Source organism: Aedes albopictus, chromosome 1 (assembly GCF_035046485.1).
Source record: "Aedes albopictus strain Foshan chromosome 1, AalbF5, whole genome shotgun sequence".
Taxonomy (NCBI): Eukaryota; Metazoa; Arthropoda; class Insecta; order Diptera; family Culicidae; genus Aedes; species Aedes albopictus.
Genome location: NC_085136.1, coordinates 277,160,924 through 277,177,343, shown reverse-complemented (window position 1 = coordinate 277,177,343; position 16,420 = coordinate 277,160,924). Strand labels below are relative to the sequence as shown.

At 43.3% G+C, this 16,420-nt stretch overlaps 1 protein-coding gene across 5 annotated transcripts in view; it reads left to right on the top strand.

Annotated features, from left to right (window-relative positions):
• The window catches only part of LOC109412593 (fibroblast growth factor receptor homolog 1), a 595,864-nt gene that overhangs the window by 571,375 nt on the left and 8,069 nt on the right, over nucleotides 1–16,420 (top strand). For 4 of the 5 annotated variants that reach the window (XM_029860651.2, XM_062846822.1, XM_029860672.2 and 1 more), the window contains exons 4-5: nucleotides 14,610–15,664; nucleotides 15,737–15,921. In XM_029860651.2, the coding sequence (XP_029716511.1) occupies nucleotides 14,610–15,664; nucleotides 15,737–15,921 (1,240 nt within the window). Of the gene's footprint in view, nucleotides 1–14,609; nucleotides 15,665–15,736; nucleotides 15,922–16,099; nucleotides 16,267–16,420 lie in introns of all 5 variants that reach the window. The other variant, XM_029860652.2, reaches the window with a different exon arrangement.

Here is a 16,420-nt window from a genome sequence, read left to right as displayed (position 1 = left end):
TCCTTCAGAAATTTCTACATGAAGCCTCATATATTTCCCCAGAGTTTTCCCAAATAATTTCTCCAGGAATTCCTCCAGTAAATACTCCAGAAATTTCTTCAGAATTACCTCCAAGAATTCCTCCAGAATTACCCCCAGGAATTCCTTCAGAGATTCCTCATGAAATTTCTTCTAGAAAAAATCCTCTAGGAATGTCTGCCAGAATTTCTTCAATATTTCCTCCAGGGATTCTTCAAGGAATTGCTCATAAAGGAATTTCTCCCGTAACTCTTCCAGGAATTCCTCCTGGAATTTCTCGAGCAATTCTTCCATGGATTCCTCCAGGATATTCTACAGGAAATTCTCAAGGACTAGTAAATACTCCAGAAATTTCTTCAGAATTACCTCCAGAAATTCCTCCAGAGATTCCTCATGAAATTTCTTCTAGAGAAAATCCTCTAGGAATGTCTGCAAGAATTTCTTCAATATTTCCTCCAGGGATTCTTCAAGGAATTGCTCTACAGATTCCTCCAGAAAATCCTAAATGAATTTCTACCGGAACTCTTCCAGGATTTCCTCATGGAATTTCTCGAGCAATTCATCCATGGATTCCTCCACGAAATTCTACGGGAAATTCTCGAGGACTTCTTCAGGGATTCATTCTTTCAACGATTTATTCGTGAATTTCTTCAAAAATTCATCCAGAAATACCTCCAGGAATTATTTCAGAAAATTCTCTAGGAATTTCTGTCAGAATTCCTCCAGACAATCTCAAAGGAATGTCTCCTGGAACCCTTCCAAGAATTCCATCAGGGATACCTCCGTGGATTTCTCCAGGAATTTCTCCAGGATTTTTTTCAGAAATTCCTCCCTCCATGGATTCCACCAGAAATTTCTCAAGGTATTCATCCAGGGATTTTCCCAGGAATTCCTTCACGGAATCCTCCACATAATCCTCAATCTATTTCTCCCAGAACTCTTCTGGGAATTCCTCCAGGAATTCCTACAGAAAATTCTCTAAGAATTTCTGCCAGAATTCCTCCAATATTGTCTCCAGGGATTCTTCCAGAAATTCCTCGACTTATTCCTCCAGAAAATCCTAAAAGAATTTTTCCCGGGTTTTTTTCCGGGAATTTCTCCAGGAATTCATCCAGAGATTTCTCCATGGATTCCTCCGAAATTTCTTCGGGAATTCATCCATGAGTTTCTTCAGAAATTGCTAAAAAACAATCCTTTATTAATTCCTCGAGGAGTTCCTCCAGACATTCCTTCAGGAAGCTTTAAATATTTGTACAGAAATGCCTTAAAGAATTCATCCAGGAATTTCTCTAGTTATTCCTCTTAGAATTCATAAATGAATTCCTCCAAAAAATTCTGGAGGAATTTATCCAGAAATACCTCCCGGAATGCAAACATGGATTCTTCCAGAAATTTCTCCAGAGATTCCTGAAGAAAATCATCCAGGAATTTCTCCAGGAATTCCTCTAGGAATGTTTCGCAAAAAATACCTCAAAGAATTCTTTCGGGAATTCCTCCATTCATTCCTTCAAAAATTTCTTTAGTAATTCTATCTTGAGTTTCTACAGGGATTCCTCCAGGAATTTCTGCAAGGATACCTTAAGGAATTCCTGCTCGGATTTCTCCAGAAAATCCTGAAGAAATTTCTCCCGGAACTCTTCCAGGAATTCCTCGAGAATTTTTTCCATGGATTTCTACAGAATTTTCTTTTCTGGAATTTTTCCAAGAATCTCTCCAGAAACTTCTCCTGGGACAACTATCAAAATTTCTCTAGTTTTTGTTCCAGAAAATCCTAAAAAAAAACTCTTCATGGATGCCCCCAAAATTTCCTCTAGGTATTCCTCCTAGAGTTTATCCACGGATTTCTCCAGAAAAAACTTCTCCCGGAACTGTTCCAGGAATTCCTCTAAAAATTTATCCAGGGATTCCTCCTTGGATTTCGCCAGGAATTCCATCAATGATTTTTTTCAGATATTCCTCAGAAATCCCTCTAGGAAATATTTTAGAAATTTCTCGAGGAGTTCCTTAAATCATTCCTCCAGGAAGCCGCAAATATTTTCCAGAAATTTTTCAAAGAATTCTTTCAGTAAATCCTGTAGAAATTTTTCCAGGAATTCCTTCATTTTTTCAGGAATTTCTCCAGAAAAATCTTTAAGGATTCTTCCAGAAATTTCTCTAGGAATTCTCCAGGGATTCATCCTTGAATTCCTTCACAGATCCCTCCGAGGATTACAGCATGGATTTTTTCCCGGATCTTTTCTGGGTGTTTCTCCAGGAATTCCTTTAGGGATTTCTCCATGCATTCCTCCAGGAATATCTTCGGGAATTCATCCAGGAGTTCATCCATGAGTTTCTTCAGAAATTACTCAAAAAAATCCTTCACAAATTCCTCGAGGAGTTCCTCTAGACATTCCTCCAGGAAGCCTTAAATATTTGTCCAAAAATACCTTAAAGAATTCATCCAGGAATTTCTCTAGATATTCCACCAAAAACTCTCCAGGAATTTATTTAGAAATACCTCCCGGAATGCAAACATGGATTCTTCCAGGAATTTCTCCAAAGACTCCTCAAGAAAATCTTCCAGGAATTTCTCCAGGAATGTTTCGCAAAAAATACCTCAAAGAATTCTTTCGGAAATTGCTCCAGGAATTCCTCCATTATTCCTTCAAAAATTCCTTTGTTATTTCCATCTTGAATACCTCCGGGAATTTCTACAGAGATTCCTCCAGGAATTTCTACAACGACTCCTGAAGGAATTCCTGCTCGGATTTCTCCAGAAAATTCTGAAAAAAATTTCTCCCGGAACTCTTCCAGGAATTCCTCGTGAAATTTCTTCAGGGATTTCTACAGACATTTTTTCAGGATTTTTTTCTAGAATTTATCAAGGAATCTCTCCAGGAATTTCTCCTGGGACAACTATAAAAAAATCTCTATTGATTGCTCCAGAAATTCATCTAAAAAGTTCTTCATGGATTCCTCCAAGAATTTCTCTAGAATTTATCCATGAATTTCTCCAGGAAAAAAAAAAACTCCTGGAACTGTTCCAGGAACTCCTCGCAAAATTTCTTCAGGTATTCCTCCATGGATTTCGCCAGGTATTTGTTCAGGAATTCCCCAAAAATCCCTCTAGGAATTCTTTTGCTCGAGGAGTTCGTTTAATCATTCCAGGAAGCCGCAAATATTTTTACAGATTTTTTTCAAAGAATTCCTTCAGGAAATCCCCCAGAAATTCTTCCAGGAATTCCTACATTTTTTTTAGGAATTTCTCCAGAAAAACCTCTAGGGATTCTTCCAGAAGTTTCTCTAGTAATTCTCCAGGGATTCATCCTTGAATTCCTTTACGGATTCCTTCAGGAATTCCTCCTAGGATTTCAGCAGGGATTTCTCCAGGAATTTTCCAAAGCTTTCTCTAAGATTTCCTCTATGAATGTCTCCAGGGATTCAGCCAAGTATTCCTCCTGAAAATCTTCCAGAAATTCTTTCAATAATTCTCGAAAGAATGCCTCCAGAAATTCCTCCAAGAATTTTTTCACAGATTCTTCCAAAAATTCCTTCAGGAATGCCTCCACTGTTTCCTCCAGAAATTGCTCCACAAATTCCTACAGAGATTTCTCCAGTAATTTCTGCAAGGATTCGTCATTGAATTCCTCGAGTAATTCTTCCACAAATTCATGCAGGAATTTTTCCAAAAAATCTTTCAGGAATTCCTCCAGCAATTCCTCCTTGAATTCCTCCATGAATTATTTCATGGATTCCTTCATGGATTCCTTCTGTTACTCCTCCAGTGTTTCATCCTGTAATTCCTTCACGGATTCCTTCAGGAATTCCTCCAGGGATTACATCGGGGATTTCTCCAGGTATTTCACATAGCTTCCTCCAGGAATTCTTCTAGAAACTCTTCCAAATGTCCCTCCAGAAATTTCCTCAGGGATTCCTGCAGAAATTCCTCCGGACAATCTTCCAGAAGTTCCTCCAGGAATTCTTACAAGGTAACCTCCAGGCATTCTTCCAAGGATTCCTTCAGGAATGCTTTCTGAGATTCCTCCAGAAATTCTTCCATAAATTCCTCCAGGGTTTCTTCCAGGAATGCTTCCAGAGTTTACTCCAGGAAATCCTCCAGGGGTTCGTCAATGACCTTTGCTTAAACTCTTCAAGAAATTTCAAGAAAGTTTTTCGAAATATTTCTCCACAGATTCCTCTATGAATTCTTTCACGAATTCCTCTACGGATTCCCCCAGGAAATTCTTCAAGGATTCCTTTAGGAATGCCTCCAGGGAGTTCTTTCAATAATTTTTCCAGCAATTCCTTTAATAGTTCCTCCTGCAAATTTCTACAGGAATTTCTAGACTCCTCTTCCAGTTTTTGAGAGCTTCTTTCAAGAATTCTTTCAAGCACTTCTTTAGTAATGCCTTCAGGGATTCCTCCAGAAAGTCCTTCAAGGATTCCCCCTGTAATTTCTCCACGGATTTCTCCTAGAATGCCTCCACGGATTACTCCAGATATTTCTCCAGCTGGTAAAGTGATTTTCAAAATGATCCGCGGAATGCTATTTTGATGCGCGAATCACAAAATGGTACATAAATTCAATTGTGGATGATACAATGAACACCAAGAAGGTGTATACAATTTTGAAAAGGTGTGTGATGTGAGTATGGTTCATATACCTTAATGATCAAGGGAACGTCGAGATAATTCATGCGTGGCAAGTAATTGCAATTTGATTTATAGAATGCTAAGATAAAACATGAGATTTGGAGATGGTGTAAACATATAGATGTTGATGCTGCATAAAAATCAAATTGCGTGAGGCAATAAAGGTGCATGATGTCACCGCGGTGTATAGGATCTTCTGATAACACTGAGTTCATTGGTATGGTGCATTGAATGCTAATATGGAACATGTCATTCAAAGATGGTGCTTGATGTCAGTATGATGCATTAGAGTTGACATCGTACGAGAAATGCTATTTCGATGTGCGAAACTTCATACAATAATAATGGTGCAATAGATGCCTAGATGATATAGTGAACGCCACGATTACGCATTAAAAGCTTTAGTAATGCATGAAATTCAACGATGGTGCATTATTTCGCAATTAGACACATATTTGATTCAAATATGGTGCGTGAGATGTTGCCTAGATGATTCTGTGAACATCATGGTGGTGCATGATGTCTGTATGGTGCATTAGCTTCACCATGATTCTGTTATACTCGTCATGTTTCATATTAAGGTGCAGTTGCAATTCGTGCAAAGGTGCTGGAAACTCAATGTGGCACAGAAATCAACATGTTCCAGGTACGTGGAATACTATTTTGTATGCGAAATGCCAAAATGGTGCATCAATTCAAATGTAAACCACATCATAATGGTGCATAAGATACCTAGATGGTATAATGAATGCCAAAATGGTGCATGGAAGGCTTGGGAGAAGGCGTATGATGCTTGTGAGCTGCATTAGTTGTCACCGTTATTCAAAGATTATCAACATGTTGCATGGTTAGGTGCACGAATTGCAAAAATGGTGCATAGAATACAAAATAAAAGTATTGATGGTGCATATCAGTATGATGCATTAGGTTCCTAGTTGATTAAAAGATAGTGCATGAGATCAGCATAATGCGTGGATACCTAGATCATTCTTGGACGCTTTGAAGAAGGTACATGATGTTAGTGTGCTGTATTAGTTGTCACCGTTATTCAGCGACACTCGACATTGTGTACGGCTAGGTGCACGAATTGTAAAAATAGTGCTTGGAATTCAATGTGGTGCCCACCACGGTTCACGTACATGAATTACAGTTTTGGAATACGAAATGCCAAAATGGTGCATGTTATTCGAATATGGTGCTGACATCACTGATTAGTTAAAAGATGGTGCGTGAGATTAGCCTAAAAATGATTCTGAGAACATCATGGTTGTGCATGAGATACTACGAAATTGTATGTATCAGGGATGCATTTGTTGCCACCATGATTCAGTGATTCTCAACATTGGGTGGTTAGATCCAAAATTAAATATTGCAAAAATGATGCATAGAATTTAATGTGGTGCGGAAGTCAACATGGATCAGGTACATGGAATAAAATTAGGTGTACGATATGGCAAAATGGAGCTTATGAAATTCAAATGTGAATTAAATGCTTAGATGACGCGTGAGATGGTGCTTAGATAGTTATGTGATCATCATGGTGGTACATGGAATGCAAAGGAGCTACATGATGTCTGTATGGTGCATTAGTTTTACCATGATTCAGTTATACTCAACAAATTCCATATGTAAGTGCACGAATTGCAAAAATGGTGCGGGAAACTCAATGCGGCACAGAAATCAACATAGTCCAGGTACAAGGAATGCTATTTTGTATGCGAAATGCCAAAATGGCGCATCAAATTCACTTGTGAACCACATCATAATGGTACATAAGATGCCAAGATGATATAGTGAATGACAAAATGGTGGTTGGAAAACTTTGAAGAAGGTGCATGATACTAGATGATGCATTAGTTGTCACCGTTTTTCAGAGCTTATGGTTAGGTGCACGAATTGCAAAAATGGTGCCTAGCATACAAAAAAAAATATTTTAAGTGATGCTCACGGCTCAGTGATATGATAAACGCTGAAATGGTGCTTGAAGAGCTGTGATGGTGCATGAAATTTCATGATGGTGCATATCAGTATGAGGTATTAGATACTTAATTGATAAAAAGACATTTCATGCGATCATCATAATGCGTGGATACCTAGATCATTCTATGGACATCATGATGGTGCATTGAAAGCTTTGAAGAAGGTGCATGATGCTAGTGTGCTGTATTAGTCGTCACTGTTATTCAGTGATACTCGTTATTTTGTATGGCTAGGTGCACGAATTGCAAAAATGGTGCTTAGAATTCAATGTGGTGCCGAAGTCACCATGGTTCAGGCACATGGAATACAGTTTTGGAATACGAAATGCCAAAATGGTGCATGTTTTTCAAATGTGGTGCTGACATCACTGATTAATTAGAAGATGGTGCATGAGTTTAGCCTAGATGATTTTGAGAACATCATGGTTGTGCATGAGATACTAAGAAATAGTATGTGTCAATGGTGCACCATAGCTCAGTGATTCTCAACATTGCGTGGTAAGATCCAAGGTTCAAGAATTGCAAAAATGGTGCATAGTTTTTTTTTTATAGAAGGGGGGGCAAGTGCCCCCCCTTGCCCCCCCCTGTGCACGCTAGTGGTTCAAGAGGTTTTGCTCTCGTTTGAACCCTGCTGGATGAGTCCCTCACACGCAAACACAGCCAGCGAATCAAATTGGATGTCCATAACTATAAAGTTGCGATTTATTGCTTGGGAAATGTACTACCTACTACAAGGCCTACCTACAGGCATGGCGGTTGGTAATCATTGACACGGGAACTGCGTTAGTACACGATGAGGGAATCCGGTGGATTTGGTTGGAGGATATTGGAACTAGGAGCTGATGGAATTATTGACACTTAAAAGTGATGGAAGATCGTTCCGATAATGGAGAGTGGATCTGATTGCTTTTGTGAAGATCTTTGTCGACAATGTGGGGCAGTTGAAGGGTACAATATTTATGGCATCGTTTTGACAACGTGCACTGTTGCGATGAACTCGTTGTTTGTCATCAGAGCGGCCTCGCTTTGGCTGGTCTTGCCATAGGGGACGGGGGCCCATGGTCTTGTATCGTGGCGTGGGAACAACGTTTCCACGATCTTCTGCAGTTTCTCGGTGGAGCGTTCTGGAGGAGCTGACGATACTTACCTTGCCGGTCAAACTAAGGCCTGAGTGTACTCTGCTGTACATTGGAGTCGTCTCCATTCTACTCGGTCCAAGGCTGTGTGTCTCCAGTTTCGCGCTCTGCAAAAAGTCCGCAAATCGTTTCCATTTGGTCGACCCACCTAACTCGCTACGTCTTCTTGGACCGGTCGGATGACTCTCGAGAACCATTTTAGTCGGGTTACTATCCGACATCCTCATGACGTGACCCGCCCACCGTAGCCTCCTGATTTTCGCGGTATGGACGATGGTTGGTGCTCTCAGCAGATGATGCAGCTCGTGGTTCATTCAACTTCTTCAAGTCCCGTCTTCCATCTGCACTCCGCTGTAGTGTGGCCCTTATTCGTCGTGCAAATCAGGCATTTTGGTGCCAAAGTTGTATTCCCTGGCGTTGTGGCCTTCCATTCCGCACCTCCTGCAAAGTTCACTCCTATCAGCACCTTTACACGCCCAGAACTTGTGTCCTTGCTTGAAGCACTTGAAGCACGCCTCTGCTGGTGACTCGTAGATACTCAGCCTGCACGTCAACCAGCCAACTCTGATCTTGCCGACTGTAGTCACCTTGTCCACCTCCTCTACTACGGTCTGCGTACCAGCCGGGTCCTTCCGCAGACGGATCGGTGCACTTGGTGCATGCATACCTCGCATTGTTGCTTGAGCGCGGTTGCGAGCTCCTCTGCGTCAGTGATCTAGTCCAGGTTTTTACCCTGGAGAGTGGCCCTCTGAGCTGGTGCCTTGTAAGAGGTCGCTCAATTTGCGCTTGCGGGCTGATTTCACGTTCCTCAACGCCTTTTTTTTCCCAATCGTATTCCGAAGGGTTCTCTTTCCCTTGATCCGGTTGGCCCTTGTTTCTTTTGGGATTGACGCCCTGGAGCTGCCTTTGCGCGTTTCGCAACCGAAGTGGGAGCTTGGATGCTCGCGCTGGTCGTCCTCTTCTTACTCTTCGATTTTGCACCCGTCTCAGTCGGGCGCTTCTTGCACTGACCTATAAAAACGGCTTTATCAATCCATTGCTGGTTCTAGCGATGGCTATGAGCATATGTGTGTGTTTTTCGTCCTTCATACTGAACGAAGCTTTCCACTCCTTCACTTCTCTATTCGTCAGACTTTCTTCACTTTCTCTTCGAGGCCCCACAATGCCGGTCCACTGATTCCATCCTTTCTTTGTCGACCAGGCGGTGCGCGCGATTGATCTCCTTCCTCTCTAGACCTTCTTCCTGTCCCGTGCGCCCCTAGAGTATGGTGAAGGACTCGAAGCGTCACGGTTGTTGGAGTATCACACAGTGGACAACACAACAGCGGACGGATAAATGAACGGCGGACGGATTTCACGGACCGAGACGAAAGCAAAACACCGGTGTACTTCTTAACAATACTCGAACGAATGATTTATTCACAATAAATATTTACATAAACAATGACAACATTCGACAATACACACTCACGGTGTGTCTACATTACATAAAGGTCGTCTCGATATGAGGGTTGTCTGATTGCAACATTTCATACATTCTCAACAACGGTCACCCCAGTAACATGTTAGGCGGTTAGGAACGGATAAATGCGGATTTTCCGGTTAGAAAAGGATATGTCATTCCCCTTGTCAAAACCTCAACAAGACTAATTGATCATCATAATGTTACTTGAGCAGTGATCCGTGAACTCAAACCCTGTGTTTCGCTGACGCACTCTGGGTTAAAACTACGAGATTTACCAGAATATCCAGATTTTCTCCAACTGACGTTTTTTAGTGGTATCAGGGGATTCCAAGGAAGCTCTAGAAGGCCTCAGGGGCGTTTCAAAGAGGTCCCAGGGAGTTTCAGGGAGAATACCAGGAGATCTCAGGAGCGTTTCAGACAGTCTAAGTCTAAGCGCCCACTACAACCCCCTCTGGAGCCCTCCGAAATGTCCCCTCGAGACCTCTGTTGCGAACCATATTATAATTACAGAATCCATTGGATATTAGGGTAGTAGTTGTACTGTCACATACATAATTAGCTATGACCTTGATCACACTTTCACCATATACTCTCCCTCGTACGATTACTTTATTGCGAACAATGCCTTTTGTTATGCCTGCCATAAAAGACTATGCGCCCCCCCTCGATCGGTCTCCTTTGCCGATCGACCACGCTGTAAGTATAGTCTAATGAACCAAGTGTGTTACAATAAATGAGAGAATAGAAGAAGTTCGGATTTATTTTTTCCGCGTGACATTACAACCTCCTAGAACCCCTAGAAATCCCCTGGGACCCTGTTTATGCTCCCCTGAAATGCTCTTGAGACCTCTTTGAACGGTATCCCCGGTATCCCTGGTATCCCCTGAAACCATCTGACACGCCCCTGCGACTCTCTGAAACGGTTCTGAGAACATCTGGAACTTCCAAAGAACCCCCTGAGCCCCTAGAAGCACCCCCTGAAGCACCCCTGAGACCCCTTCGAGCTCCCTAGAACCCCCTAAAATCCCATGAGACTCCTTTAAATGTCCCTGAGACCTTATGGTACCTCCTGAAACGCCTCTGAGACCTCTTGAAACGACCTTGTGGCCTACTAGTACCCCCTGAAACACCTCTGAGACCCTCTGGAATTTCCACGGAACCCTTTGGGACCTATTGAAGCATGCTGTGACCCCCTGGAATCCCCTGGGACCCTCTGAAATGCCCCTGATTTCTCATGGAACCCCCATGATACACCATAAACGCCTATGAGACTCCCTGAAACACCGCTAAGATTTGAAGCGTCCCTGACTCCCCTTGGAGCCCCCTGGCCGCTTGAAGTGCCTCTGAGGCCCCTTGGAACCTCTATGAGACCTGTATAAATGCCCCTGAAACGCCGTCAGACCCCCCTTGAAGCCTCTGAAAAAAAAATCTCTGAAACGCCCTGAAATGACCCTGAGAACCCCTTAAACGCTCGTCAGACCTCGAATCGGGAGAATCCTCGAAACGCCCCTTAGATCTCTTTATACCTCCTAAAACTACCTGAAATGCCACTGAGACCCCTTGAAGCATCTCTGAGACGCATGGACCCTCTCCCTCCAGAGATGCTCTGAAAAGCCCCCTGCTCTCCTCTTTAAACGTCCCGTGGCCGCCGTTACCTTACCGTCGTTACCCCATAATCCAACGTAATCCCTTGGAACCCCTTTCTTTGAGCTCTCTGAGAACTTCCTCAATTAAATAATACACAATTTTCATTAATTACCCAAAAAGCTTTTCAGGAGCTCTTCTCTAGAAAACTTCTACAACAATTTTGGTTTCTTCAAAAATATTTTCCAATTTTTATTACTTCATCCAAGGCTCTTACTAAATTTAACATAGATTCTTTTGGAAATTCTTCTGAGTAAATATTCTCCCATTCTCCCGAAGATGTTTTCATAAATTTCAACAAGTTTTTTCCGAAAGTTTCTCCCAGGGCTTTTTTGATCGTCCGTCAAGGGTGAAACGAAATTATCCCGTATATTCGTTCAAAGATTTTCCCGAGAGTATCTGCTACGATTTCTCCAGGAATTTCTATGTTTTTTTTTACATTCCATCATGAACATCTTAGGAGGTTATTCAAGAAATTCAAGAATTTTAATTTCCCCAAGAATTTCTCAATTTTTTTCTATAATTCCTGATAATTCCTGAATTTAAATTTGAGATTCTTTCTGAAGTTTGAAGAAATTTTTCAAGTAGTTTATCTAGAGATTTGTAAGTATAGTCTAGTGAACCCATTACGTAACAATATATTTGAGAATGAAAGAAGCTCAGAGTTATTTTTTCCGCGCGACATTACAACTTTCTAGTACCCCTAGCAACCCCCTGGGACCCTGTTGATATTCCCTTGAAATCTTCTGGGACCCCTTTGAAATGCCCCTGAGGCCCCGTTGATACTCCCCTGAAGCACCCCTGAGACCCCTTAGAGCTCCCTAGAACCCACTTAAATCCCATGAGACGACCTTGAGACTCCTTTAAATGGAGCCTCGTAGCCGTGCGGTTAGGGTCACCAAGCTTCTAATCGCACCATGCTATGGGGTGAGGGTTCGATTCCCGCTCCGGGAGATGAAACTTTTCGTGAGAATAGTTTCTTCTCCGTATCCACTGGTGCATGCTCCGTGTGTCCCTTGTCTAGTGTTTAAGTTTCATTCAGTCTGTGCAGCCTCTGGCTGAAGACGGTGTCCGCGTCTTTTATTTATAAATGCCCCTGAGACCTTACGGTACCTCCCGAAACGCCTCTGAGACCCTTTAGAATTTTCACGGTACCCCTTGGGGCCCATTAAGGAATTCCTGTTACCCTCTGAAACCCCCTGAGACCCTCTGAAACACCCCCGAGATTCTGGTACTCCCATGATACCACCATAAACGCCCATGAGATTCCCTGAAACACCCCTGAGATTTGAAGCGTTTCTGATGCCCCGGGAATCCCCTGTGACCGCTTGAAGTGCCCCTGAGGCCCCTGGGAATCCCTATGACACCTGCATAAACACGCCTCTGAAACCCCGTCAGACCCCCTTGAAGGCCTCTGGAAAACCCTCTGAAACCCCCTGAGATGACCCTAGATTCTCCTCAACATTTCAGGAATCCCGCCCATTCGACCCTAAAACTGCACCGAGCACCCCATGGAATCCCCATGAGAACTGCATAAATGCCCCTGAAACCCCGTCAGAGTCCCTTGGAGGCCTCTGAAAACCCCCTGAAATCCCCTGAGATGACCCTAGAGTCCCCTCAATATTTCAGGACTCCCGCTCATTCGACCCCAAAACTGCACCGAGCACAGCAGAAGCTCGACGACGAGGGAGGTATTTTTGGTAGTGTTGTACTTTTTACAACGGTGTGCGTCCTCGATGGTAAAACGCTCCAGAGACTTCCTGGTACCCCCTAAAACCCCTTATGATCCTCTTGAAACACTGAGAGATGAGATCTACTGGTATCCACTTAAAACCTCCTGAAACTCCTCTGAGATCTTGTATTACTTCCCTGGAACCCCTCGGAAAGCGTCTCAGAGTCTACCTAGAATACTTCTGAAACGCTCCTAAAACTCCCTGAATGGCCCTTGAGACCCATAGTTACCGTCATTACCCCGTAATCTAACTGAAGCGCCAACGAAACTTATCGAAATGCCCTTAAAAGGCTTCTGAAATTCCCTGAGACAACCGCATAAAACGGCCCTGATGTCCATTAGAATCCCCTTGCCCAAGACCTTTTCTCGCGAACTGAGATTACTCATTAAAGCTCTAACATAATTTGCACAAAATGCCCTCTTTTTATGCCTTTTTGCCCTTCTCGTTCACCCAAGTTTACTGAAAGGCTATACGTTCACTTAAAAATCAAATGTTTGATAGAAGACTCGGTGGGTCAAGTCACATATACCAATCAACAACACAGTTCGACGAATTGAGAAAATGTCTGTATGTGTGCAGTGTATGTACGTATGTCTGTGTACAAAAAAGGTCACTCACTTTTAAGGCACTTCCCATTGGCCCATTCCTATTTTTCGAATTTTAGCACGAATCGAACCGGAATTTCACCGCATTCGTTGCTATTGAAAATGGTCCAGATCGGTCAAGGCGTTCCGAAGTTCATGCCACTTCAGTGATCCGGTCCAGCACCGGTAGAACTCGCCGTATATAAAACTGAACCAAGCCCCATCATGCGATACATCATATTGCAGCGATTTTTGTAACCATCAGCATGGTTGACGAATTCTGTACGGAAATCAACACTGGAAGCCAGATATTCCACGATGTCGGCCCAAAATTCAAGACGACGGCTTAAAATTCAAAGTGACGACTGTTTCATGAAATTTCAGGCCCCAAAACCATGAAATATGGGTATATTTGGTATGGGGAAGATGTCCGGCGTCCAAAAATGGCGAACAGAATATCCAATATGGCGGCCTAAAATCCAAGATGGCGGTTCAAAATTCATTATGGCGGCTGTTCAATGGTGTTTTAAGCTCTAAAACCATGCGATATGGGTATACATATTTACAATGGAGAAGACGTTCGGAGTCCAACAATGGCGACAAGAATATCCAATATGGCGGCCTAAAATCCAAGATGGCGGTTCAAAGTGGCGGCTGTTCAAAGGAGTTTTAGGCTCTGAAACCATGCAATATTGGTATATTTGGTTTGAGGAAGACGTCCGCAGTTCAAAAATGGCGACCAGAATATCAAATATGGTGGTCTAGAATTCAAGATGGCGGCTCAAAATCCAAGAGGGTGGCTGTTTAATGGAGTTTTGGGCCCTAAAACCATGCAATATGGGTATATTTGGTATGGGGAAGATGTCCGGAGTAAAAAAATGGGAAAAAAGATTATCAAATATAGAGGTCTAAAATCCAAGATGGCGGCTTAAAGATCAAGATGGCGGCTGTTTAATGGTGTTTTAGGCTCTAAAACCATTCAATATGGGTATATCTTGAAGGGGGAAGAAGTCTGGAGTCCAAAAATGGCGACTGGAATATCTAAGATGGCGGGCTTAAATCCAAAATGAAGGCTTAAAATCCAAGATAGCGACATTTTTCAATAGTTTAAGGCTCAAACATTAAAAGCCAGATGCATGATATGATTTCTGGTGCCATGAAATGGATTTTTGTTAAACGTATGAAAGTGCGATATGTATTAATCAACATACCACTTGAGCTTTGTTGAAATGGGTTTTCGTAGGCACCAGAAAGGCGCAATCACCGTTAGGTGGATTAACTAGGTTTTTATGCAACTGTTATATCAATTAGCTTAGAAATTGAGGGAGGGTGTTTTGCCCGTCTCAGCGCATTATACATGAAGCTGATCTTAAGCATCTCCCTGTTATAACCAATCTCTTCATTCTTTTCCCTTGCAGACTCAAATTCTATCCGGTCAAGAAGACCGACGCCGGTTACTACTCCTGTGGTTCCGAATACGGCGAATGGTCCAACCTAACCCTGTCCGTGATCAGCCAGCACGAAGCGTCCGACCACTACCAAAACGATTCCCCCGGAAGTGGCCTCGGTCCTGCGAGCCCGCCTCGCACACGGGTAGCCAATCTGGAGAAGAAGAGTCTGTTGCCACTACTGCCCAAACCATCGCCGAGTCCGGCGCCGCTGGATTTGGTGGAGAACGATCTTCTCGATAGTTCGTTTAAGGTGACGAGTCAAGGTGGAAGTACGGTTACGATAACCAAGAAGGTTGACGAAAACTACAAGGTGCGATGTAATGGTACGGTCGAGCCGAGTTCGCAGATCAGTTGGATCAAGGACGGTGAAGTGGTGCCAACCACCAAGAGTCGGCCAACTCTAGCACTGCACACGTTGATGCCGGAGGATGCTGGGGTTTACGTTTGCCGAGTGTGCAACGCACAGGGGTGCATCAATTCTACGACGATCTTGGAAGTGATCGACGATCCTGAGGATTCGGACCGCTACAACGATATGGAGGTGCATTCGCAAGTGTCGGACAATGAAGATCCGGACGATCCGGACTACGTTGACGATGAGCAGGATGACTACGAGGACGCGGAAGAAGATGAGGAAGTTGATGAAGAGATCATCAACGCAGGTTTGCAGCCGGGTAGTGCGGATGGCGAGTTTACCGAAAGCCAGTCTGCACCACCCAGACCGAATGGGCAACTTCCTCCGGGACCGCCCGTCTTCACCAAGGAAGAGCACATGGTGAAGCTGATGCCGAAGCCTTCCGGGAATATGGTGCGACTACGCTGTCCAGCGGATGGCAACCCGGTTCCGAACATTACCTGGACAAAGGACAACGAAAAGATCGTCCGCAGCATGGGTTCGGTCAAGTACGCCAAGTGGTCGATCGTGCTGGAAGATTTGGTTCCTAAGGATTCCGGAAAGTATACGTGCCACGTGTGCAACGGCCATGGCTGCATCAACTTCACCACCAAACTGGAAGTGAAAGGTGAGTTATCTGAGGTTATGGGCGTTTTTCATAAACTATTTTTTTTTGACGAATCGTAATCGTTGGAGATAGATCGCTTCCCAGCACGGCCGTACATCAAGGAAGGGTTTATGCACAACATCACCGTACTGGTGAACTCTACCGCGACTCTGGAGTGTCGTACGATATCGGACCTTGAGCCGCACATTGAGTGGATCAAGTTTCACATCGTTGACAGCACCAATCCGAACATTCCCGAGAATATTACGAAACTAGAGGTACCGATCGCTGTTTCATTCTGGGTTTTTGGTGGCGGTTACGTTTTAGAGTTGTTGACGTTCTCTATTTTGTCTTGGGTTTTCAATCTATGGTGACTGGGCAGTATTTACAACTTCTTGTAAAGGTGTTGGTTTCTTGTATCATAGCTACAACGACAATCGTTTACTTTTCTTGCAGATCGTGTGAATCACAAACCGATTCTCACAAAGCCGCTAACGAACATCACCGCCGTTGTCGGCACTAACGTTTCCATGGAATGCAAGGTGCTGAGTGACCTTTCCATGTTCATCCAGTGGGTCAAGTTCAAGGGCTTGTGCGAGGACTGTGCGATTATTAAGAATAAGGTGATGGACATTTCCAGAGTGTGGTCTTCACTGCATGAAACTTGGCTAACCATTTAGACTATAAGCAAATATAATATACTTAAAAATCTTTGCTATAAGGTATAGACAATGTACTAACTCGCATGCGATTTAGGTCTAGATTCCTCATGGGATG